The 26,937-nt window shown below is 41.9% G+C and overlaps 1 protein-coding gene across 1 annotated transcript in view; it reads right to left on the bottom strand.

Annotated features, from left to right (window-relative positions):
* Positions 1–26,731, bottom strand: part of mtf2 (metal response element binding transcription factor 2) — a 48,325-nt gene extending 21,594 nt beyond the window's left edge. The window contains exons 1-10 of the mRNA XM_080195229.1: positions 26,579–26,731; positions 22,186–22,412; positions 19,826–19,907; positions 7,944–8,039; positions 7,757–7,857; positions 7,416–7,564; positions 5,490–5,585; positions 2,696–2,764; positions 2,027–2,150; positions 543–610 (exon numbers count right to left, since the gene is read on the bottom strand). Of these exons, the coding sequence (XP_080051355.1) occupies positions 543–610; positions 2,027–2,150; positions 2,696–2,764; positions 5,490–5,585; positions 7,416–7,564; positions 7,757–7,857; positions 7,944–8,039; positions 19,826–19,907; positions 22,186–22,392 (992 nt within the window). The 5' untranslated portion in view covers positions 22,393–22,412; positions 26,579–26,731. The remainder of the gene's footprint in view (positions 1–542; positions 611–2,026; positions 2,151–2,695; positions 2,765–5,489; positions 5,586–7,415; positions 7,565–7,756; positions 7,858–7,943; positions 8,040–19,825; positions 19,908–22,185; positions 22,413–26,578) is intronic.
* Positions 26,732–26,937: the final 206 nt, after the last annotated feature.

Raw genomic sequence — 26,937 nt, 5'->3', positions numbered from 1 at the left:
TTCCATATAATGAGCAAACTTGTTCATCATGCAATCCGTCCCCGCCAACTGATACATAACATGACCAAGAAACTCAATGCTGAGTCCAACTGGAAACAGCCCGTCCAATTAATTAAAAATGACCTTCTGTTTTCTCCCAATTTTGGATCCAACTTGCCACATTCCTGTGGATTCCATGAGCATTTAATTTTCTGAACAAAATGTCTCATGGTACCTTGTCAAAAACCTCACTAAAATCCACGTAGAAAGATGATAACCAAGAATTCACAGGAATTTCAAAATCAAATTCCCATCCTTGTTTTAACAAGCTGAGGGACAGAGTACGAATAAAAGTCAGCAGGAATTGTGAAAATGGACAAGGAGGACTGCACAGAAGCACAAATAAAAATTGAGAACCGAGGACAGACTTCAACACTCTCTAACCCTTTACGACTTGTGAAAAGAATAAGAGCAGAAATCTATTTTTAAAATCAGGGAAAATTTCTCTACTTCTGAAACAACAGTAATTCCATTGTTTTGATTTGTGATACACCCTCACTTACATGCATTTGTTCTCAGTTAGGGCTTGAAGAATAAAACCGTATCTATCAGGTTTTAGAGTGTCGACAAGCTGCAAACAAATAAGAAAACAGATAAATTTAACATGATCTTGCCAGAGTCAGAGGTTCACAGCATCGAAACAGGCACTTTGGCCCAACTTGCCCATGTCGCATTTTTTTTAAACCCCTAAGCTAGTCCCAATTGCCCACATTTGGCTCATATCCCTCTACGCCCATCTTACCCATAGAACTGTGTAAATGCTTTTTAAAAGACAAAATTCTACCCGCCTATATTACTTGTTCCAGACACTCATCACCCTTCTGTGAAAAAAAATGCCCCACTGGACCCTTTTGTATGTCCTCTCAACTTAAACCTATGCCCTCGAGCTTTAGACTGCCCTACCTTTGGGAAAAGATATTGACTATCTAGTTGATTTATGCCCCTCGTTATTTTATAGACCTCTATAAGACCATCCCTCAGCCTACTACACTCCAGAGAAAAAAGTTCCAGTCTAACCAGCCTTTCCTTATAATCCAAATCATCAAGTCCCGATATTATCCTAGTAAATTTTTTCTGCACTCTTTCTAATCTAATAATATCCTTTCTCTAATAGGGTGACCAGAACTGTACACAGTACTCCAAGTGTGGCCTTACCAATATCTTGTACAACTTCAACAAGACATCTCAACTCTTGTATTCAATATTCTAACAATGAAACCAAGCATACTGAATGCCTTGTTCACTACTCCGTCCACCTGTGACTCCACTTTCAAGGAGCTATGAACATGTACCCCTAGATCTCTCTGTTCTGTTACTCTTCCCAACCCCCCTTCCATTAACTAAGTCCTGCCCTGGTTCAATCTGCCAAAACGCATCACCTTGCATTTATTTAAACTCCATCTGCCATTCATCAGCTCAGTGGCCCAATTGATCAAGATCCCGTTGCAATCCAAGATAACTTTCTTCACCATTTACTACGCCACCAATCTTGGTGTCATCTGCAGACTTACTAACCGTGCTTCCTATATTTTCATCCAAATCATTAGCATAAATGACAAATAACAGCAGACCCTGCACCGATCCCAGAGGCATTTGTTTCATTGTTACTTGTAATTGATTCAAAGAGTTCGTAAATTCAATTAAAATGTTAAGTTCAGATCAAAGTTTTGAATTTACATCTACTTTTCTAATGTGCCATGGATTTTGACTTTAAAATGTCAACACGTGACAGCCAAAGTCAGTTTTAAATTTGCTCAATAACTATGTTAACTGTCATAAAATTTAGTATCAAGTGCACATTGAAAAGAAACAAAAAATCCTGACTCTGAAGAGTTATGTGAAGGAATACTTTTATGAAAGAATATTTGAGGCTAAATTCTCAATATTAATATTGCTGCACATCAGCATGGGGTGCAACTAACAGCAGCCTAGAACATGATTCTGCCTGCAACTAACCAAGTATATTCAGTGCTAAACTCGACCTTACCTTACCAGGTTGCAGTTTGTCCCAATTTTCATTAATGTAATTCATCAATTCAAGCTCAGAATCAAAATACTTCTTTTTATGAATAACACTTAGATTGTAAAGGCTTAAGTGTGCTATGTCAACCCTAGAAAAGAAAAAGTATTCAACGTACATTTAAACATCCATTCATGAGCAAACATTCAAGGTTTTCAAACATTTGTTTGCCAATTACAGCACACACTGAAAACCAAGGGCCAACAAAACAAGCACTGACACACAGTGCACTGGAAAATTGGAGAAATTTGTCCAAATGCTGAACGCTGCAGAATGAAATCACAATTTATAAGGATTGATGAAACAGTTCATTTAAAGCTTGTACTTTCTAACACTAACTACAACTCATTATTCATACAATTAATTAGCTTGGAAAGTTTACTTGTGTTTAAACATTGAATAGATTAGAAGGTCTTGTGCACAACCCTCAAATGTGTCTTATATAAGGCAAATTCCATGAGCAATCAGTGCATTATCATTTACGGTTATTTGTAACTAATCTCTTGAACACAAAAGGGAACTATGGTCAATGCCATCATAACATAACTAGTATCCATTAAAAAATTAGATAAATTAGAGCAAAATGCAACTACGAGTTTGAAAGCCCAAAATCAGAATATCAAATCAATAACCTACCATCGTAAAGGTAGACGTTTGAGGTATTCTGGTCCAGAATTGCAAACAGAACAAATAAATAAATAGAACCTAGTGAACAAAAAGGAGAAAATAAAATCCTTCATTTTTAAAATCAACATAATTTGGGAATACTGTGCAACATAAGACCAGAAACAGGTGATTCATAAGTAGTCTGCGTTTTCTACACTCCACAAAATCTCCTCCCATTCTATATTCCTCACCTTTTCAGCATTTCTTTCTTTTTTTTTCTTGCAAGTAGCTATCAGATTTCTTCAGACACCATCTAAGTGATTTGCCTCAATAACTTCTTGCGGTAATGAGTTCTGAATTGTGAACAATGAACAATGCAAGAATATTTTATTTCCTACTGGATCTATTACTAATTATCTACATTCTCATTAGAATTTTAAAGACCTCCATCTGGCCTGCTCCAAGTCTTCTTTTCCAATGAAAAGAAAGCCTGAAACTTGTCTAATCCTTTTAATTCTAGTGCCCTGTAAATGTTTTTCCCCTTTTCCCCAATGCTTTTTTGTTCTTCACGTAACATGGAGACCAAAACTTTGCAGTACTCGGTGTAATCTGATGAGGGCCCCATATCCCTACAAAAATCCCCATGTTTTGTTATTATGAATTGTTTTGCTGACTAATGATGCCACTCTTACTCATTTGTTTACCAAAATCCTTAGATTTTGTTCCAAAAATCCCAATTTTGGGATGTTTTTGGAAGCCCCTAAAGAAATACACAATTGCATCATTTGCCAAAATAATGGCAAGGAAAACAAATTGAACGAGTGCTTAATGAAGCAAAAGGGCAGTAAAATATTGTTAAAAACTTTACCTGGAACAAAATCTACTCCATTCAATTGTTTATATCAGATATGTCATGTTTCCCCAACAAAATCCCATCACAATACACTTCTCTATGTTAAAGTTCACTTACTTGCATCACAGCCTTTTGGCTAAGATGCAAATGAGATCAAGCCTTGGAGGAGGAGCTATGCCTACTCCAATCAGCTTGGATCATGTAGATTAAGCCCAAGACAGGAGGTGAGAGCCCTGTCTTGGATTGGGAATGTCTCAACTTGTTCAGACTCTGAATTGGACTTGATTTGATTGAATTGGAATTTTAAAAAACTGCTTAATTTGCAAGTTTTCTACTGTCGTCTTGTATTATCTTGTATTCCTCCATTTGCTATACCCCCAATTTGGTATCATCAATAAATTTTGATGTTAATTTTAAGTGGTTCCAGCACATTTCCTTATGGAATGCAACTTACACCCTTCCTCCAGTTTTGAGTACATGACCGTTACCCCTACTCTCCGCTTTCTACTTTTCAGCCAATTTGCTATCCATTCAGCTGTTTTTCCCAACCAAACATGTCCTAAACCGCTGAGAGCAGAAATATGACAGATATTTTTAAACACAAACAAATAGCAGCTACTTCTTTACTCTTCAGTTCATTAAGCATTACCTAAATCTTTTGGAATCATGCTGATGACTTAAGTTGTATTTTCTGTCTCCAACTGCTTTAACACTTTTAGGAGTATCTTTCCCAACACGGACACTAAATTAACTGGTATATAGTTCTGAAGTTACATTACTTTTCCCCTTTGTATTCAGGTTCAACTCCTCACAGAGTACAAGCATCAAGATTATAGATAATCCAATTATTTTAACCCATTTGAATCGATACTTCTACTAGAAGGAAAGATTATCTTTCCCCATTCAAGGGAACATTCAGATTCTTCCACTCTTGGTTCTTCCTACCCTTGTATTACAAGACAAATTTTGAAACTGAGCTCAAAAATGAATCAGAAGCTAAGTCATCAGGGCTGATCAAGGTGAGTCACCCTCATAACAACTTATGCTTTAAACTTCTTTTAACACAACTAAACCATGCACGTGCCATAAATTACAGGAGCCAACCCACACTTGGGAATTTTTGGGTTGCTATGCTTTAAGCAGAATTACTAGGTCACCCTTCAGACTTCTATTTTAAGATAGAAAAGACCCAGTCTGTCAGCCCTTTCCTTTAATGTGTACCCACATATACCTGGAGTCATCCTTCTAAATCTCTTCTGCTAATTCATACAAATTTGGACCTATGTATCCATTATTGTCCTTCAAATCAAGGGAAGGAAGATTTATAATTCATATTTTGTGATAAACACCTATAATTTTATATATGGCAGCTATGCTGAATTCTTAGTTTTAATTTTGCCTTGATGAGAAGTCAGCCAGTCCACATTCTCAAAGTAGTGGTCTCATAACACTCCAAGCTTTGCACCACTTGCTTTATGAGTTATAGTCCGAACAATAATTTTCAAACATTTAATCTAAAAACAGTTCATAACCAAAAAAATAATTTGTATAGTTAGTATGGGCAAAGGGCTAAGTTATACCAATTTTGAAATACTAGTGAACATATAAACAGACATCAGCAAGGGGCACAATGACACAGTGGTTAGCACAGCGCCAGGGACTTGGGTTCAATTCCAGGTTTGTGTCACAGTTTGTGTGGAGTTTGCACATTCTCAATGTGTCCACATGGGTTTCCTCCAGGTGGGGGTTAGGTTGACTGGCCTTGTTAAATTGTCCCTTAGTGTCAGGGGGACTGGATGGGGTAAATGCTTAGGGTTATAGGGACAGGACCTGGGTGGGATTTTGGTCAGTGCAGACTCAATGGGCTGAATGGCCTCCTTCTGCACTGTAGGATTTTATGATTATATGTTTTTAAAATGTTGATATTATCGTATTTATAAACTTCCTGTAAACATGAACATTTAACTTCACCTGTCTCCATAAAGCATAGGCTTCTGTAAGCATTGTATACAGGCTTCATGGAACCACTGTTTACATCTCCAGCACTGCAGCATTTTCAGGTACCAGCTAACAATAAAAATAAAGCAGATTATTAGGGTAATCTGGAAGGGTTACAGTGCAAAAAAGATCAAATATGCAATATAATAGTGTTTCTTTTTTACACCCCTTCCTTGCCAATAATTTTATTTTTTCCTCAGAATCTTTTGGCACACTGGCACATAATTCCAAATTTAAAAACAGACTTCCAGTGGCACTTGCAAAGTAATTATTCTAACGTGGACCACGAGATTGAAAATCCAATTGCTGATGATAGAGTATTTGTATTGTCAAACAACTTACTTACCTATTTGATCACAGGTAACATTTTTCACTGTCTAGCCCAACATATTCTTGTTGAGGGAAACTACATAAGTAAAGACCATGAACATTGTCTAGCAACAGTTTGGGTCCTGTTTGTAAAACTTCATGATACTGAAAGGCAGCCTGAATGGAATATGTGTGTATTTAAACCTTACTCTGGGACTTAATATAAAAACATAGAAAATAGAAATAGGCCATTCAGTCCTTCAAGCCTATTCATTTTGATCATGGCTGATTCAATATCCTGATCCTGCCTTCCAGCCCATATGGTTGATCTCTTTAGCCCCAAGAGCTATATCTAATTTCTTCTTGAAATCACACAAGTGTTTTGGCCTCAAGTACTTTGTGATAGTGAGTTCCAGATTCACCACCCTCGGTGAAGAAATTTCTCCTCACCTCAGTCCTAAAAGGTTTACTCCTTATCCTCAAACTCTGTCCCTAGTTCAGGGCTCCCACACTATTGGGAACATTCTTTCCAAATTGACCCTGTCTAATCCTGTTCCAATTTTCAATGACACCCCCCCCTCACTTTTCTAAGTCCCAATGAACATAATCCTAATCGACTTAGTCTCTGCACATAGGACAGACCTGCCATCCCAGGAACGAGCCTTATAAACATTTGCTGCACTTCCTCTATAGCAAGGACATCCTTCCTCAGATAAAGACACCAAAACCACACAATACTCCAGGCATGGCCTCACTAATGTTTTGTGCAATTGCAGTCAAACATCCCTGTTCCTATATTCAAATACTCTCATTCTGAAGGCCAACATACTATTTGCCTTCTTTACTGTCTGCTGTACCTGTGTGCTGTCAGCAACTGATGCATGAGGACTCCAAGGTCTCTCTTAATTTACACCCAATTCCTATTATTGCTACCAAAGTGAATAACCCACCAAGTGAGCATCCACCCATCTCAATTTACATCATTAAAATAATAATTTGCCTTCCTATTTTTGCTACCAAGAAGAGCAGTATTCGTTTTACCTCTAATCTTTAGCAGCACATTAAAATATTAATTTAAAGAATACAATTTGCAGGTACAGGTTTTGGATAACATTGTAATTGCTTCCAACTGGTAAAGTGACAATGCATATTAAATTCTGGTTAGTAAAGAATTCCAGTTGGTAAAATGCCAGGTGACAATGTTTATTATGCTTAAACAAGATAACATTTCTATCCACTTTACTTTTAGAAGACCATTGAGAAAGCAAGACAAACAGGCACTTACATAGCACTTTTCACGACCACCAGACATACAAAGGCACCAATGAAATAAATTTGAAGTGTAGGCATTGTTGGAATATATTGTGGCACTGAAGAGCATCGTTTTGCTAACCTGAGAAATGCTTTGCTGTCTCTTTGCTACGGCAATGAGTAACTAAGCACTCTAAATTTGTTAAGCTGAGAAAAGGGCAGGCTCTCCTTTACATAAGACAAGCAAAGCTGCAAAAAAAAAAGTGCTTTTGAAATATTCCCAGTTGACTACAAAGCCTAATTAAACAACATCTAAAGCACATAAAACATTTGACTTACTCTCCAGGGCCTCCACAGTAACAGTAACACTGTTCGTGATTAGTTTTGTGGCCTACATCCCACTGAAGGTCCTCCAACTGGTACGGCAATGTCTGCTTCATGACTTGCAGAGCTTTAGCATTTGGTCCCTTCTTAAGAGCACCACCCCTCTAAAATATAAAGAAAAATCCATTTTGTGACTGCAAAATATTTTATTAAATAACTAACCACCTTAACTAAAATTTAATTTTTTCTCCCTTTAATATGCAAGTACTTCAAATAAGAAGCACACAAACACACCATAGTATTTTCCACATACCAGTTTTGAGGAGTTGGATTATACTTCAGAACGTTGTACATACCTTTGTAGTAGTAGCAAAGACACATTGGCGACACAGCCACTTGGCATCTGATGCAATCACACTGGAGTCAATGTTGGGCATGTGACATTTCTGATGATAACCTATTATTAAAATTAGTGTTGCAATACTTAATTGCTTAAAAATTTCTTTAAAATTCAGAAAAATGGAATTTCAAATCTCAATTTACCTTGTCCACACTTGTCACAAATAACCATTTCATTCGGTACTTCAGAGTACTCCTCTTGGCATATTGTGCAAACCATCTCTCCACTTCCACTTGCTCCTGGTGTTAAATGTACAGATATATATTTTGTAAGTACATGTTAAAAGTGCCACGTTCATATTTCAAGAACTACCTTTTAATGTTTCTACAGTAAAACCACCTCGTTACTTATTCAACTTGCCTTTTGTCATCCGAGCTCCCTCTCAGATGAATAGGGACTAACCTCAAATAGATTAAATCAAAATTTTAAAAACTTTAAACAGTTGATATTATCTGTCATTGACAGATTTAACATTTAAAACATTCCCAAATATCTGAACATGTTCAGACATTACCTTTCACATCCAGACAGCTGCAACGTGGAATTCTAACAGCTACAACTTGGCAAGCTTTGAAAGACCTTTGGAAACTGGCAGCACAGTGGCACAGTGGTTCGCATTGCTGCCTCACAGCAAAAGGGACCTGGGTTCAATTCTGGCCACGGGTGATTGTTTGTCTGGAGTTTAAACATTCTTTGTGTCTGCATGGGTTTCCTCCAGATACTCCAGTTTCTTGCCAAAGTTCAAAGATGTGCAGGTTAGATGCATTGTCCCAAGATGTGTAGGTTAGATGGATTAGCTGTGGGGTTAAGGGGATAGGGCGGGGAAGGGAGTCTGTGTAAGATGTCCTGTCGGGGACTCAGTGCAGACCCGATGGACCAAATGGCCTCTTCTGCACTGTAGTGATTCCATGAAATTAAATCATGGATTGAGAAGTGCAACCCAGCCCTATGACAATCTCAGGTGAGTGAGGTTGTAAGAGGGTGAAAGCATTGCTGTGAAGTTCTAATCATGCTTTCTCATCGCCTTATGGATAAGTGTTATAGTTGTGATAGTTGCTGAATCTGATTGTTTAAAAGGGATGAACGTTCTAAACATGACCATGCAAGGGAACGGGACTCTCTCATTAGGCCAATGATTCTTCCTATTCCAAACACCCTCTACTCGAGGTAACAAGGGTCTTATTTTGCTGCAGAATAAACTAAAATTGATCAGTAATTTGTAGAGACAGCAGTGCAAAGTTAATGCCAACCAAAAAAAATTGAATATGAAGTAGATCCACTGACTGTGTTTTTGTCTCCTTCCTGCTTAAGTACAGTAACTCCACTAAAATCAAAGCTACCCTTGGTACTCAGTCCAGCAGAGGGCAGCAGAGCAGCGTTGCTGACTGGTTGTCAGGGTGAAGATTTGCACTGGTGCAACCACTGCTTCCAGATAGTGTTTGTACAGGAGTTGCTGTCAAGGGACGGTTAAAACCCAAACATTACTTCAGTGTTTCCCTTCGTACTTCCTCCTCTACCAAATAAGTCACTGAGAGGTCCACCAGCAAGAGAAAGGTGAATTGAGATCCTGTTCTTTTTACTGTAAAAGGGCAGTATCACAGTGGTATGCCCCTCTTGCCAGTTATGGGAAATCAGGGAGCAATCTAGTCTCCCTGACAACTTTGTCTGCAAGAAGTGTGTCCTTTCAGAAGGGTAAAACTCCCAGAAGCGACGGCTTACCGGCTGAGTTTTACTCGGCGTTGTGGGACTTGACGGGCCCGGACCTCCTGGATATACACGAGAGTATGCTTCTGGAAGGCAGGATGTCAGAATCCATGAGGAAAGGCATCATCACCCTCATCTACAAGCAGAAGGGGGAAGGGAGGAAATTCGAAATTGGCGACCCATTTCACTATTGAACGTGGATTATAAAATTCTGGCCAAAGTCATTGCCAACCGGGTCAAGTCTGCTCTGGGGTCAGTGATCCATCCTGATCAAACCTGTGTTGTACCCGGCAGGAAGATCTCTGACAGCCTCACGCTACTCAGGGATACGATCACCTACGTGCAGGACAAGCAGGTGGATACGTGCCTCATCAGCCTGGACCAGGAGAAGGAGTTTGACAGAATATCGCACAGCTACATGATGGATGTGCTCTCCAAACTGGGCTTTGGGGAGGGAATCCACAATTGGATCCGGCTGCTCCACAAAGACATCAGTAGCGCAGTTTCAGTCAATGGGTGGGAAACAGATAGCTTCTGGAGTCAGACAGGGCTGCCCTCTCTCCTCCATCCTTTTTGTGTGTTGCATTGAACCCTTTGCCGAGGCCCTCAGAAGCGACTCAGGCATCAAAGGGGTAACAATCCCAGGCAGCGGAGGCACGCAGGTCAAAGCCTCCCTGTACATGGATGACGTGGCTGTCTTCTGCTCGGACCCTTCATCTGTTCGCAGGCTCCTCCAGGTCTGCGAGCAGTTCGAGCTGGCCTCAGGAGCCTAAGTCAACCAGGGTAAGAGCGAGGCCATGTTCTTCGGGAACTGGGCCAACAAATCCTTTGTCCCCTTCACCGTCAGGGCAGATTACCTGAAGGTGCTGGAGATATGGTTTGGTGCAGCAGGGGCATACGCCAAAAACTGGGACAAGCGCATCGCGAAAGCCAGGCAGAAACTGGGCTTGTGGGAGCAACGCTCCCTCTCCACGACAGGAAAAAACCTGGTGATCCATTGCGAAGTGCTGTCCATGTTGTTGTACGTGGCGCAGATGTGGCCTATCCCCAAATCCTGCGCTGCAGCAGTGACGCAGGCCATCTTCAAGTTTATCTGGAGATCAAAGATGGATCGCGTCCGGAGGGAAGCGATGCACAAATCCCCAGAGAACGGAGGGAAAAGCGTTCCCAACGCTGCCCTCATCCTGATGGCCACCTTTGTGTGCGGCTGCATCAAGCTGTGCGTAGATCCTCGGTACATAAACAGCAAGGGCCACTACTTTTTGAGGTTCTACCTGTCCCGATGGATGGGTCTGGCCACACTGCCGTGGAACGCTCCGAGTAGTTGGACCATACCGCAGCACCTGTCCTTTGTGGAGAAATTTTTCCGCAAACACACCCTTGACCACATGGCGATTAAGCAGTGGTCAGCGCGTCACGTCCTAGGGGCCCTGAGAGAAAAGAAGACGGTGGATCCTGTCGGATGGTTCCCTGAGCAGACTGTCAGTGTCATCTGGCAGAATGCCTCATCACCAGAACTGACAAACAAGCACCAAGATCTGGCTTGGCTGGTGGTGAGAAGGGCACTCCCCGTCAGATCCTTTATGCACGCTCGAGGTCTCAACAGCACCGCACGCTGCCCTCGAAGCGGCTGCGGGGCTGATGAGACGGTCGCACACCTCCTTGTGGAATGTGCCTTTGCGAAGAAGGTCTGGAGTGAGATGCAGTGGTATTTGTCGAGGTTCGTCCCGAGCAGCTCGGTGACGCACACCAAGACAACTATCAACTGCTGCTGGAAGGTCATCAACTTGGTGAAGGACACACTTTGGTCCGCCCGAAACTTGCTGATCTTCCAGCTGAAAGAACTGCCCTCGACCAAGTGTTGCAGACTGGCACATTCCAAGGTCCAGGACTATGTGCTGAGGGACGCGCTGAAGCTTGGGGAAGCCGCCGCAAAGGCACAATGGGGAAAGGCCACACTGTAAGGCCTTTTAATGGAAGCAGACTGAGGGCCCGGGAACTGCAGAATACCCTCAACCTGCGTAACTGTGTGCCTATCTGAGCAATAACGGCACACAGTAATTTATTGAGGCATGTATATAGTTTTAAGTATTGAAATGTAATCATGGAAGTCGTGTCTGACAAATTTACTGGAGTTCTATGAGGATGTGTCTAGGGCGGTGGATAGAGGAGAGCCGGTGGATGTGGACTTTCTGGATTTTCAGAAGGCGTTTGATAAGGTACCTCACAAGAGGTTACTGCAGAAGGTCAGAGGACATGGAGTTGGGGGTAGGGTGTTAGCGTGGATAGAGGATTGGTTGTCAAATAGGAGGCAGAGAGTGGGGGTCAATGGGTGCTATTCGGATTGGCGGTTGGTGACTAGTGGGGTGCCCCAGGGGTCGGTGCTGGGGCCTCAGCTATTTACCATTTATATAGATGATCTGGAGGAGGGAACCGAGTGTAGGGTGTCGAAATTTGCTGATGACACCAAGATTGGGGGAAAGGCAAATTGTGCGGAGGGTGTGGAGAGTCTGCAGAAGGATCTAGATAGGCTGGGCGAATGGGCCAGGAAATGGCAAATGGAATTTAATGTTGGCAAGTGTGAGGTGGTCCACTTTGGTAGGAAGAATGGTAGGAAGGACTATTACTTACGGGGCGAAAAACTGCAGCAGGCGACGGTGCAGAGGGACCTCGGGGTCCTTGTGCATGAGTCGCAAAAACCCAGCCTGCAGGTGCAGCAGGTGGTCAGGAAGGCGAATGGGATGCTGGCCTTCATAGCGAGGGGGATTGAATATAAAAGTAGGGAGGTCTTGCTGCAGCTGTATAGGGCATTGGTGAGGCCGCAGCTGGAGTACTGTGTGCAGTTTTGGGCGCCGCACCTGCGCAAGGATATTTTGGCCTTGGAGGGAGTGCAGAGGAGGTTTACTAGGCTGATACCGGAGTTGAGGGGGTTGAGCTATGAGGAGAGGCTGAATAAACTAGGCTTGTACTCGTTAGAGTTTAGAAGAATGAGGGGAGATCTCATTGAGACGTATAAGATGATGAATGGGATGGATAGGATAGAGGTGGAAAGACTCTTCCCGCTCAAAAAAGACAGTAGGACTAGGGGGCACAGCCTCAAGATAAAGGGGGGGCGGTTCAGAACGGAGTTGAGGAGGAACTTCTTCACTCAAAGGGTGGTGAATCTCTGGAATTCTCTGCCCGTTGAAGTGGTGGAGGCTGCCTCGCTAAATATTTTTAAGAAGCGGGTTGATGGGTTTTTGATAAGAGAGGGGATTAAGGGTTATGGGGAGAGGGCGGGAAAGTGGAACTGAGCCACGACAGATCAGCCATGATCTTATTGAATGGCGGGGCAGGCTCGAAGGGCCAGATGGCCTACTCCTGCTCCTATTTCTTATGTTCTTATGTTCTTATGTAATTAGTACATATCTGTAAATATTGAGGCATGGATATAGTTTTAAGTATTGAAATGTAATCATTGTAATTTGTACAGATCTGTAAAAATGTCTTGATTCTGCATTGTTTGCAGTTCAAAGCCCTGTACGTTTGCAATAGTTTGAGATTTTTATGAATAAAGTATATTTTTGGAAAAAAAAGGGTGTCCAGCTGCAACTCCTCACTCACTGCATTGTTTGGTTGAAGCGGCAGCTGGATGCACTGCTGAGCATACAGGGGCAGAGAATGTGTGGATACTAGTTACAGGGAGGTTGTCAGACCACAAGTTCAGTCAGATACATGGATGACTACCAGGCAAGGGAGGCAGGGAGTGCATGAACCATAGAAAATTACAGCTCAGAAACAGGCCCGCTGGCCTCTCTTGTGCGCACCGAACCATTTTTTGCCTAGTCCCACTGACCTGCACTTGGACCTTATCCCTCCACACGCCTCTCATCCATGAACCCTTCCAAATTCTTCTTAAATGTCAAAAGTGACCCCGGATTTACCGCTTTATCCGGCAGCTCATTCCACACTCCCACCACTCTCTGTGTGAAGAAGCCCCCCCCAATATTCCCTTTAAACTTTTCTCCTTTCACCCTTAACCCATGCTCTCTGGTTTTCTTTTCTCCCCTAGCCTCAGTGGAAAAAGCCTGCTTACATTCACTCCATCTATACCCATCAAAATCTTATACACCTCCATCAAATCTCCCCTCATTTTTCTACACTCCAGGGAATAAAGTCCTAACCTATTCAATCTCTCTCTGTAACTCAGCTTCTCAAGTCCCCGCAACACTTTTGCGAACCTTCTCTGCACTCTTTCAACCTTATTTACATCCTTCCTGTAGCTAGGTGACCAAAACTGTACACAATACTCTAAATTCGGCCTCACCAATGCCTTATATAACCTTACCATAACACTCCAACTTTTATACTCAATAACCCGATTTATAAAGGCCAATGTACCAAAAGCACTCTTTACGACCTTATCCACCTGTAACATCACTTTTAGGGAATTCTGTACCTGTATTCCCAGATCTCTGTTCAACTGCACTCTTCAGAGTCCTACCATTTCGCCTGTACGTTCTACTTTGGTTTGTCCCTCCAAAACGCAATACCTCACACTTGTCTGCGTTAAATTCCATTTGCCATTTTTTAGCCCATTTTTCTAGTCCAAATCCCTCTGCAAGCTTTGAAAACCTTCCTCACTGTCCACTATACCTCCAATCTTTGTATCATCAACAAACTTGCTGATCCAATTTACCACATTATCATCCAGATCATTGATATAGATGACAAACAACAATGGACCTAACACCGATCCCTGCGGCACACTAGTCACAGGCCTCCACTCAGAGGAACAAGCCTCCACAACCACACTCTGGTTTCTTCCATTGAGCCAGTGTCTAATCCAATTTACTACCTCCCCATGTATACCTCGTGACTGAACCTTCCTAACTAACCTCCCATGAGGGACCTTGTCAAAGGCTTGCTGAAATCCAGGTAGACAACATCCACCACCTTCCCTTCATCCACTTTCCTGGTAACCTCCTCGAAAAACTCTAATAGATTGGTCAAACATGACCTACCATGCACAAAGCCATGTTGACTCTCCCTAATAAGTCCCTGTCTATCCAAATATACGTAGATCCTATCCCTTATCACACCTTCCAATAACTTGCCCACCACCAACAAACTTACTGGCTATAATTTCCTGGATTTTTTTTGGAACCTTTTTTAAGCAACTGAACAACATGAGCCACCCTCCAATCATCCGACACCTCCCCCATGAAGACTGACATTTTAAGTATGTCTGCCAGGGCCCCTGCAAGTTCAACACTAGCTTTCCTCAAGGTCCGTGGGAATACCTTGTCCAGTCCTGGGGATTTATCCACTCTGATTTGCCTCAAGACAGACAGCACCTCCTCCCCTTTAATCTGTAAAGATTCCATGATCTCCCTACCTGTTTGCCCTATTTCCGTAGACTCCACGTCCGTTTCCTCAATAAACATGGATGCAAAAAACCTATTTAGTATCTCCTCCATAGTCTCCTGTGGCTATTCCCCTTTTAAACAGGTATTCTGTTTTGAATATTGTTGAGGGGGATAGCCTCTCCGGGCAAAATACCAGCAGCAGCCAGGCCTACAGCACCACACCTGGTTCTAGTGTAGAGCACAGTCACGCAAAGTGCGAGACAGCAGTAGTAATACGGGACTTGCTTGTTAGGGGCACAAACAGGAGTTTCTGTGCCCATGATTGAGACTCCAAGATGGTATGTTGCCTCTCTGCTGCAAGGGTCAAGAATGTGTCTGAGTAGTTGTAGGACATTCTTAAGGGGGAAGGTGAACAGCTAGACTAACGACATAGGGAGGAAAAGGGATGAGGTCCTGAAGTATGAATATAGAATATTAGGCAGAAATTTCTAGACTACTGCCATTGCCACATGCTAGAGAGAGTAGGACTAGAAAGATTAGGCAGATGAATGCGTGGCTTGAGAGAGGGTCCTGAGAGCAGGAATTTAGATTTGAGCACCATTGGGATCCTTTCTGGGGAAGGGTGACCTGTTCTAGAGGGACAGGTTACACCTGAACTGAAGGGATTTTCTAGAGCCACTCAGGAGGGTTTAAACTAGTTTGGCAGGAAGGTGGGACCAAAAGCAGTAGGAAGGTTGAGGACAGCATGGATGTTAAAGAGAGCACATTAAATAGGCAGTGTCAATAATCCCAGTACTAGACAGATCAGGCAGGAGCAGAGCAGAGAGCAAGGGAAGTCTGGATTAAACAGTATTTATTTCAATGCAAGAGGCCTGAAGGACAAAGCAGATGAAACCAGGGCACAGATGGGTATATGGGACTGGGATTTTATAGCTATTACTAAAACATCGCTAAGGGAGGGATAGGACTGGCAGCTCAATGTTCTGGGGACAGATGCTATAGGAAAAATATAACAGGAAGTAAGAGAGGTGGTGTTGCACTTTTGATTAGGGAGAACATCACAGCAGTACTGAGGTAGGGATGTTTCTGAGAGTTTGCCCACTGAGTCTACATAGATACAACTGAAAATAGGAAAGGGGAAGTCACTTTGATAGATTGTACTAAAGGCCCCAAGTAGTCAGCAGGAAATTGAGGAGCAAATATGCAAGGAGATTACCAAGAAAAATAGGATAGTAACAGTAGGGGACTTGAATTTTCCAAAGATTGACTGGGAAAACTATAGTGTTTGGGGCTCCAAAAGAAAGAAGTTTGCTGAATATATTCAGGAGGAATTTCTCATTCAGTATGTGGATGGCCCACCTAGAAAAGGAGCAAAATTCAATCTCCTCTTGAGAAATAAGGATGGGTGGGTGACAGAAGTGTTAATGAGGGATCGCTTTGGGACCAGTAACCATAATTCCATTAGTTTCAGGATAGGTATGGAGAACGACAGGTCTGGCCAAAAAGTTAAAATTCTAAATTGGGCAAGGCCAAGTTTGATAGTATTGGACAAGAACTTTCAAAAGTTAAATGGGGGAGTCTGCTGACAGGGATGTCTGCTAAGTGGGAAGCTTTCAAAAGTGTGTTAACCAGGTTCAGGGTAAGCATGTCCCTCTTAGAGTAAGGACAAGGCTGGTAGAAGTAGGGAACCCTGGATGGCTCGGGATATTGAAGTCCTGGTCAAGGAGGAGAAGGCAGCAAATGACAGTTATATAGGTAGCTGGGATCAAGTAGTTCCCTTGAAGAATACAGAGGGTGTTGGAGTTGAGAGAGAAATCAGAAGGGCAAAAAGGGGACACAAGATTCATTTGGCACCTAAGAAAAAGGAGACGCCAAAGAGCTTCTGCAAATACATAAAGACCAAAAGCGTAACTAGGGAGAGTAGGGCCTCTCTGGATCAAAAGGTCATCTATGCGTGGATCCACAAGATAAGATCCTAAATGAATATTTCTCATCAGTATTTACATGGATGTCTGGGAACTTGGGGAAATAAATAGTGATGTCTTGAGGAGTCTACATATTACATAGATAGTGGTGCTAGAAGACTTAAAGCGCATCAAGATAGATAAATCCACAGAACCTGACGGATGTATCCCAAAGCGCTGTGGGAGGTTGGGGAGGAAATTTGGGTCCCCTACCAGAGATATTCGAATCATTAACAGCACAGGTGAGGTGAATGAAGATCAAAGGGTAACAAATGCTGTGTCTCTGTTTAAGAAAGGCTGCAGGGAAAGCCTGGGAACTATTGGCCAGTAAGCCTAACATCTGTAGTGGGTAAGTTGTTAGAAAGTTCTGAGACAGGATCTACAGGCACTTAGAGGGGAAAGGGCTGATTAGGGACAGCCAGTATGGCTTTGTGAGTGGAAAAATCATGTCTCACGAATTTGTTTGAGTGCAATTGGCGTTGTCTACGTGGACACTAGCGAGGCCTTTGACAAGGCATGGTAGGTTGTTGCAAAAGATTAAATCTCACAGGATCCAGGATGAGGTAGCCAATTGGATACAAAATTGGCTTGATGACAGAAGACAGGGGGTGGCCAGCAGGGTGCTCAGGGATCAGTGCTGGGTCCACTATTATTTGCCATTTATATTAATGATTTAGCTGAGAGTTTAAGAGGCATGGTTAGTAAGTTTGCAGATCACACCAAGACTGGCGGCATAGTGGACAGTGAAGGTTATCTCGGACTGCAACAGGATCTTCGTCAGTTGGGCCAGTGCGACTTGGACTTGCTGGTTTGAGTTAGGAGAGGCTAGTTAGACTGGGACTTTTTCCCCTGGAGCAAAGGAGGCTTGGAGCTGATCTCACAAGGGACTATAAAATAATGAGGGGCATAGTCAACATCTTTTCCCAAAAGTAGAGGCATCTGAAACTAGAGGGCACAGGTTTAAGCTAAGAGGGAAGTGATATAAAAGGGTCCAGAGGGGCAATTTTTTCACGCAGAGGGTAGCGTGTGTCTGGAACAAGTTGTCAAAGGCGGTAGTAGAGGCAGATACAACTTTGTCTTTTAAAACGCATTTAGACAGTTACATGGGCAAGACTGGTACAGAGATATTGGTATAAACACGGGCAATTGCATCGAGCATAATGATAAAAACTGGGCAGCATGGGCAAGTTGGGCTGAAGGCCCTGTTTCCATGCTGTAAACCTCTGACTGTACTCACTATTGAAACCAACATAATATTCAAGAAATTTTGATTTTTTTTACTTTTAAAACAGGAATAGCCAGACAGGACAGAAATCAAGCAGTGGTTCTCAACAACAGAGGTGAAAGGAGTGATAAAGAATCTACCGTTGTTAATTGTTATTCAGCACACACACTAAAATGCACATAACTGCATGGCAATTATATCATAATCCTTGTTGATTTCTTCCACCCCCACCCCAAATTTACAGACACCCCTTGCCCAATACCTGATCTGTTTTGTCCAATACTGTTTGTTACCTTCACATGGTTCATTACTGACACTTCTCTTCCTTGATCTATCACCATTTTTGCCAATAGATTGGCTACCAATATTTATTACAAACCCATCCACTGTCACAACTCCTCCCCACCCACATCATGGCTCTGTCAACCTTCTGCCATTGTCTACTCCTCCATTGGACTAATCCTTAATGTCTTTCCCACGATATCACAAAAGGTGCAACACCTGCCCCTTTACCTTCTCCCTCCTCGCTGTCCAAAGACCCAAACACCCCTTTCAAGTGAAGCAGCATTTCACTTGCACCACCTTCAAATTGGTGCAATGCATTCACTGCTCCCAATATGATCTCCTCTACATTGAAGTGACTAAATGCAGACTGGGTGGCTGCTTTGCAAAACAGTCAGTCTGCAACTATGACTCCAACCTTTCTGTCACTTGCCATTTCAATTCAGCATTTTGCCTTCATGCCCAACCTTGGCCTGCTGTAATGCTCCAGCAAAGCACAACATAAACTGGAGAATATCTACCGATTAGGCATGTTGGGGATGCACAGGAGATTCATCAGGATGCTGCTAGGATGGAACATAAGTTTTGAAAAGAGGTCGCGTAGGCTTTAGTTGAAGCAGAGAAGACCGAGGGATGACCTGGTCAAAGTATACAAGATTATGAGGGACATGGGCACAGTGGCTAAGGAGCAGCTATTCCCCTTACTGAAGGGTCACAAGGGGGCAACAAATTCAAGGCAAGTGCTGGTAAATGTGATTAGGTGGGAGGTCAAGTGTTTCATGTGTTGGTACAGACTCAATGGGCCAAAGGGCCTCCTTGCACTGTATGACTCCACAATTCTATTTTACAGTCTTCTGGACTCAGCAGGGAGTTCATCAACTTTAGACTGTAAACATTCCCCTCCACCTTGAACCCCCTTCTATTTTCCTTGATTTGTCCCAATGCAACCCCACCTGTCTTATTTTGCTTTCAATGAGCACTGACCTGTTTCCCTATTAACACAAATATTTTTATGCCATTATTAGCACTTTTTCAATCCTTTGCCTGATTTGATTCAATCTGTCCTTAGTTCCAATCCATCTCTGCCCTTTCATTCTGCCCCACCACCTCCATTCCCCTCTCCCAACTATATAATCCATTACATTTCTAACTCGCTTCAGTTCTGAAGAGTCACTCAAAATGCTAATTTCAATGGACTCAAAATGCTAATTCTGTTTCTGTCAGGCCTGCTGAATCTATCCAGCATTTTGTTTTTACTCAAGAAAATTAAGTACTTATTTTCAATTCCCCTTGATGGGTTAATATTGTCCCATTTGTATGCTCAAATGTAACTTCGTAAGCTACCTCAGACATAAGGATTACAATTAAAATGTCAGATCAGTTGCTAAAAGAGAAAACTTTCTCATTGTTAAAAACTTGTTCACTTTAAAGAACAAGACATTAGACTCCACAAACTATTGTCAATCATGTTGGCTGCATCATGACATTTTTTAACAACTTACCAGTCTGTATATCTTTCCACAAAACCCAGGATTTTGAACTGTCTTCAAAGATGACAAAGCAGTTCTCTTTCTGTATGTCCACCTTTAATTAAAATAAGGAATTTCAGTTTCTTTTCAGCAAAATGTGTCAGTTGATTCCATCAAACTAGATTTCTGGCACACAACTCCCAAATGTGCTTTCTTGAAAACAAAACTACTATGCAGCATTTCAATGCTATCAACTTCATTTTTATACTCTGTTTCCCACCACAAATGTTTTTCATTTTTACGCATCGCTCAGTGAGCATCAACTGCAGAATGGAGAATTCGTTCCCTTGTCAAAGGTTTAAGGAATAGGGTAATATAAAACAGATCAATTTTCTGTTTGTGTGAATTAAAAATAAATCCAACGCTCAATACAAAATACTATTTAAAATATTGCCCTGACCAATGGGTAAATGTTTGAATAAGCAAGCTGTTATACAAAACTGAGGCAAAACCACCAATACAAGGCACGCAATCATGGCACTGTAGTTTAAAGCAGGGATGATTAGTACACAGACTGAAACATCCCAATATTTTGTCTTTGAAGCCCTGGGGATTCTATTCTTATACGCATACTTTCAGTTACAGCATTTTGAGTTTTAGGATCCAAATGACTGAAGTAGACCATATTTGTTAATAGAGTTAGATGAACGAAGAATATTGGAAGATTTCCCCCTGATGGTTAAAACAATGATTTACGACAAGGTCCCACACGGGAGGTTAGTTAGGAAGGTTCAGTCGCTAGGTATGCATAGAGAGGTAGTAAATTGGATTAGACATTGGCTCAATGGAAGAAGCCAGCAAGTGGTAGTGGAGGATTGATTCTCTGAGTGGAGGCTTGTGACGAGCGATGTGCCACAGGGATCAGGGCTGGATCCTTTGTTGTTTGTCATCTATATCAATGATCTGGATGATAATGTGGTAAATTGGATCAGCAAATTTGCTGATAATATAAAGATTGGAGGTGTAGTGGACAGTGAGGAAGTTTTCAAAGCTTGCAGTAGGATTTGGACCAGCTAGAAAAATGGGCAGATGGAGTTTAATGCAGACAAGTGTGAGGTATTGCCGTTTGGAAGGACAAACCAAGGTAGAACATACATGGTAAATAGTAGGACACTGAAGAGTGTAGTAGAACAGAGGGATCTGGGAATACAGATACATAATTCCCTAAAAATGGCTTTACAGGTAGATAAGGTTGTAAAGAGTGCTTTTGGAACATTGACCTTTATAAATCAAAATATTGAGTATAAGAGTTGCAATGTTATGGGGAGGTTGTATAAGACATTGGTGAGGCTGAATTTAGAGTACTGTGCAGTTTTGGTCACCTAATTACAGGAAGGATATTAATAAAGTTGAAAGAACACAGAGAAGGTTTACAAGGATGTTGCCAGGACTTGAGAAACAGTTACAGAGGAAGGTTGAATAGGTTAGGACTTTATTCCCTGGAGCGTAGAAGAATGAGGAGATTTGATTAAGGTGTATAAAATTATGATGGGTATGGATAGAGTGAATGCAAGCAGGCTTTTTCCACTGAGACTAGGGGAGAAAAAAAGACGACATCAGTTAAGGGTGAAAAGTTTAAAGGGAATATTAGCGGGGCAGGGGGTGGTTCTTCACATGGAGTGGTGGGTGTGTGGAATGAGCTGCCAGATGACGTTGTAAATGCAGGCTCACTTTTAACATTTAAGAAAAACTTGGACAGATACATGGATGAGAGGGGTGTGGACGGATATGGCCCAGGTGCAGGTCAGTGGGACTAGGCAGAAAAATGGTTTGGCACAGCCAAGATAGGCCAAAAGGCCTGTTTTTGTGCTGAAGTGTTCTATGGTTCTACGAATCTTTCAGGCATCCTTGAAGTTCAAAATACTGCAACCAAAAGGATAGCAACTGAGAGCTGGTAAGAAAAGGTGGAACTGGAGGCAAATTGCATCACATAAAGAATAGGAAGAGCAGATAATGATGAAGCAGACTGGACAGTAGTGCAGGACTTGGTAAAAACCAAAGGAAAGCGCTTGGTGAATCCAAAGGGGCCATTTTTTATACATACTTAGAATGGGATTAATTTTTATTGTTCGAATTTTTCATGTCCAGCCACCTTTTTCGCAAATGCTTGTCAACAGAAATAGCCTGCACATTTTAAATTGCATGACGTTGGAAGTGTTTTCCCAATAAACATGGAATATAAATGGTAACATTGGATTTGAACTCTTTTCTGTTCAATCCAAGTATGACTTATTTTACACAATGCACTCTTGAGCCGTTCCACACAACCCAACTAAGTTCCAAAATGATGCCCTTCCTGCTTTAGATTGTCACATATAAGCACACTTATTTACCTTTTTTACTATTCCAAGGTAAAACAAGCCATCTGACCACCTGGCTAAGACATCCTGTCCTTCCACAAACTTGCATACTGTTTTTTTTCCTTTTGGTCCATCCTGCAATGATGAGTGAACCGAGGACACTGGTGTCTTCTGGCTTTGACGGGAGGGAGATTGCTTGTGGAGAGATGAGTTACCTACTCCCGTAGTGTCTTTGTCCATCAGGAAAGTAGCATCATCAACTGGAGTTTAAAATTCAAAATGAAACAATTTCAGAATAATTTCTGTACCCTAATCCATTATAAATCAAAAGTTTTAAAGTTAAAGTTTACTTATTAGTCAGAAGTAAGTTTATATTCAGACTGTAATGAAGTTACTATGAAAGTCCCCTAGCTGCCACACTCCGTCGCCTGTTCAGGTACACTGAGGGAGAATTTAACATAACCTGCACATCTTTGGATCGTGGGGGGGAAAAACAAAAGCAAACCCACACCAGACACACAATGTGCAAATCACAGACAGTGACTCAAGCCGGGATTGAAACCCAGGTCCCTGACGCTGTGAGGCAGCAGTGCTAACCACTGTGCCGCCATGCTGCATGTTGAAATCATTAATCATCTGTACAAAGTCATCATATACCCCAGAGTAACATTGCAAATTTGATCGCATTGAGGTAATCTGAAAGACACATCAACATAATCTCCCACAAGAAAACATTTCACCAAAAAAAACCCTCCTTCTGCCGCTCCAAACAACTCAATGTTTAGCAAGTAATCAAAATAACAGTTCACAAATTCCAGTTGATTTCTCAAATATAGAGTTAGTTAATCCAAGTTGTGAGGCAGTATGGATACATGTGGATGGATTTCCCCTAGGTTAGGAAGGGAAGTCGTTCCTACTTATCACATCCAAGAAATCTCTTATAGATGCATTGTTACGATTCCCTGTCAAATATATAAATGGCCTCCCAACACTTGGAATGGAGTCACTCTCAAATATTCAGGAAAATGACAAATGTAGCCAATGCCTGCAAAACTGTATTGCATTACAAAGTCAACTTCTGGAGGAGGAAAGGGACAAAGAAACAGTTTATTAAAGTAACTTAAGAATTACCAACATTTGGTGTTGCAGAACAGGGGTCAAACTTTTGTCCCCACATCCATGCCGAGAGCCCTTGAGGTTTTCTCAAGCTACCTTTGAGTTTTAGGGGCTACATTTTGGTTTTAACTGGCTCATTTTTCATTTTTATATGTTGCGTTCTCAATACTATTCTTCCTTAGTGTTTTGACATTTTCTCTCAAATTTGCATTTGAAATAGAATTCCCAATTTTAAAATGAGGATCAGATTCAGCTCCAATCTCAAGGGTTTGAAACGACAAAACAGAAATAACATGGGTATCGAGAAAGAACACGGACACAAACGCATACAACAGAGCACAAAACCCTCGGCAGTTACTCCCTGACAAGCAGCGTCTGGTACCTGCTCAGGCCAAAGCCACTCCTCCAGTGTTGGTCTTGAGTTTTCCAAAGGCTCCATCCACTGGCTATTGCACAGTGCCTGAGGGTTACTATACAGAGCAAGTCTAGGTCGGAGCCTGTCGACTTGACTGTTAGCGAGATCCGAAAGCTGATCAACAAAATGACCTGGGCGATAAAATTGCCCACATTATCCCTCATAATTGGCTATTCACAACAAGGAGCTCATCAGGCTGCTATTAGGATTCACCACAGTCCGCGTGGCTCCAGTCTAAGAACACCTGACACCCAGCAAGGTAGAAGATCAGAAAAATAAGGAAGGCAATTGTTATTGAAGGAGCTGGAGGAATAACATGGGAGACACAAAATCTGTTATTGGAGAAGCAGCTCCCTATAGATTCTCCCTCTTGCACTCGATGCTCCTCCAATCAAAATACACAAGGGTGAACTTTCTTCAATTTTTCTGTCATTTGAGTTTCCAGCAGCTAATTGAGACGTTTCCTCAATTAGTCTGCATCTGTGTATCTTGAACTCTGCCTTGGAATGTTCCAAAACATAGCACATGAAGTACTTTTGTAACTTATGAGATGTTGATAGCTGGGCCTATTGCCCTATTTGGCTTTGATTTATTGCTGTCACCTGTATAAACAGTGAAGTACTGTTTTTTGCGCACTATACAAAGCATACTGTTCACAGTGAAGGAAATGAAAAAATGCAGAATGTAGTGTTACAGTCATAGCTAGGGCATAGACAAAGATCAACCTAATGCAAGATAGGTCCATTCAAAAGTCTGACAGCAGCAGAGAAGAAGCTGTTCTTGAGTCAGTTGGTACGTGACCTCAGACTTTTGTATCTTTTTCCCAACGGAAAAAGATGGAACAGAGAATGTCCAGGGTGCATGGGATCCTTAATTATGCTGGCTGCTTTGCCAAGGCAGCAGAAAGTGTAGATAGAGTCACTGGATGGGAGGCTGGTTTGTGACAGACTGGGTTACATTCATGACTTTTTGTTGTTCGGACCAGAACTGAGTGCATTTCAGAGGGCTCTTTTAAAAAAAAATCAGCCACATTGCTCTAAGTCTGAAGTCAGATATAGGCCAATATAAAGCATAAAATACCTCAGATGATGCTAGATCCATCATGAGCTCGCTGATCTTCACTGGATCAATTGGAGCATTACAATGACCTCAGTAAACACAGCCTTGGAGAGTGACATATTCTGCTCCTAATCGCCACCCAATTTGAACTATTTAAAGGGATCAGAAATATTGGCATTGCAGTGCCCAGTGTAACACTTAAAAACAAGAATACTCAACAAAGTAAAAATTTCCAAAACTTCCTCCTGAACAACAATAACTGATTTCAAATGGCACTCGAGTCTTATTATTCAAAATTTGGGTCAAAATAACCAGAAATCCAGGAGGTTGAAATGGTGTGCTGGGAACATAGGAATAGGAGCAGGCCTCAATCTTTTCTCTCATTCAGTGAGATAGTGGTTGATATGGAACCCAATTCCATGCAACTCTCCTCAATAACCTAATATACCTTTGATTTTTTGATCTCAAATTAAAAATTATTTGATCTAGTATCAATCAGCATTTCAGAAGAGTTCCAAAGTTCTACCACTCTTTTATGAAGTAGTATTCCCTAATTTCAGTCCTGAGGGGTCGGATTCTAACTTCTAAACTACGAATCCTAGTCTGAGACTCCATCCTAACCATGAGAAATCATCTCCCTCAATCTAATTCTGAGATCTTTTTTCATTTCTGTACTTAAAATTCTACAAAATTAGCACACCAGGTCCACATAAGACATTTGAACGTATATACCCAACAATTTTCTGATACTAAAAGATGAGTGGCCAGCTTAGAATTTATTCATCAACAAACCAGTGTCATAAATCATTTTCCTAAGAGCCCAAGATCACCAAATTAAAAATTTGACAAATCTACCATTAGTTTTCTCCTGATAATTTGGTATATTTGCAAGTTAACCAATAATTTACATCAAAAAAGTGAGAAGTTGGCAGATGACACAATTTATACAAATAAATCTAGACGAATTGTGAACTGTACGGACCCAAGTGGGTCTCTGCTCTCTTGATTTTGAAAGTCAGATTGCTATGGATCACTGCTGTAGCAATCCTACTATAGTTGCATTTTAACTTACAAAATTTAATAAAGACTCATAGGCTTAAACAACTAAAAATTCAAATAACTTAGAACTTAAAAACAGTTTGTTCAAAACATTGCCACTGGAATACGATCTTTAAAATAGTGGTTTAGATTTAACATAAAAATACGACAATGCAAAATTAAACCAATTTAAACGCCCTATAAAACACCCTGTGTAGGAGCTAACTGACAACATTTAATAAATTAGTACATTAATTACCGTCACCAAGATCACAAACTGAACCAAACATTTTCAGATTGTGCATTGACGCTCAATGGCATGCGGTTTGTTATATTTCAAAGGTCACTGTAACTCAGTCGATAAAATATTTATAGTTTGCAAATTCAATCCAAGGAACGCCAAAAGTACAAACCGTGTGGCTTCTGTAGGTGGAAACTCGCCGCAGTTTCCATGAAAAAGAGAAGCTCCGAGCTACAAACTCCCTGCGGCTTCCTCCTCCTCCCCTTGACTGAAGGGGCAGAAGACGAAGCCCCTACAACCTGTTAGCTCTCATTTGAAACAAAGGAAGTCGACCAATGTAAACAAAGTAAAAGAAAACTAGGCGACTAAAATCAGCTTATTGGTGCCCGCACCGAAGCGGGTTGGGCAGGGTATTAAACCGAGCCACTGAGGAGACGGCGCGGAGCTGATTTACCCCTGAATTAAGAACGGAAAAGGGCCTGGCTCCCGGGGTTCCAGCGACCCTGCTCCCGATAGAAACCAAACAGGCAGAATGATATATTAAAAACCGTGGTCACCTCATTCGGCCACTGTGGTGAAATGGTCCTTTGTTTTTCTTTAAACATGCGGCTTTCTGGGCGACTGCCCCGCTCTTTGCAGCCGCTGCTGTTTCTCCTCCCTCTCTGTCGATCTCTCACTAACAGCTCCTCTCACACCGCCGCCATTTTGCTTTCCCGCGAACCTGGCGAAGCATTGTGGGCAGAGCGCGCGTCCGAGAAAGCTGCGCATGCACGAGGGATAAAGCTGCGCGCGCACGGCACGGCCCCTCAAGGAAAACGGGACGTGCACGATAAAGCAGAGGCGCGGGCCAGACCATGCCGGCCGAGAAGGAACGACAGCTGCGCGCGCGTGCGCGAAGGGCGTTGCTTGCGCGTTC

This window comes from Carcharhinus amblyrhynchos, chromosome 9, assembly GCF_965287045.1.
Source record: "Carcharhinus amblyrhynchos chromosome 9, sCarAmb.v2.hapA, whole genome shotgun sequence".
Lineage (NCBI taxonomy): Eukaryota > Metazoa > Chordata > Chondrichthyes > Carcharhiniformes > Carcharhinidae > Carcharhinus > Carcharhinus amblyrhynchos.
Note: the sequence above shows the minus strand (reverse complement) of the source record. Positions and strands in the feature narration are given on the sequence as shown.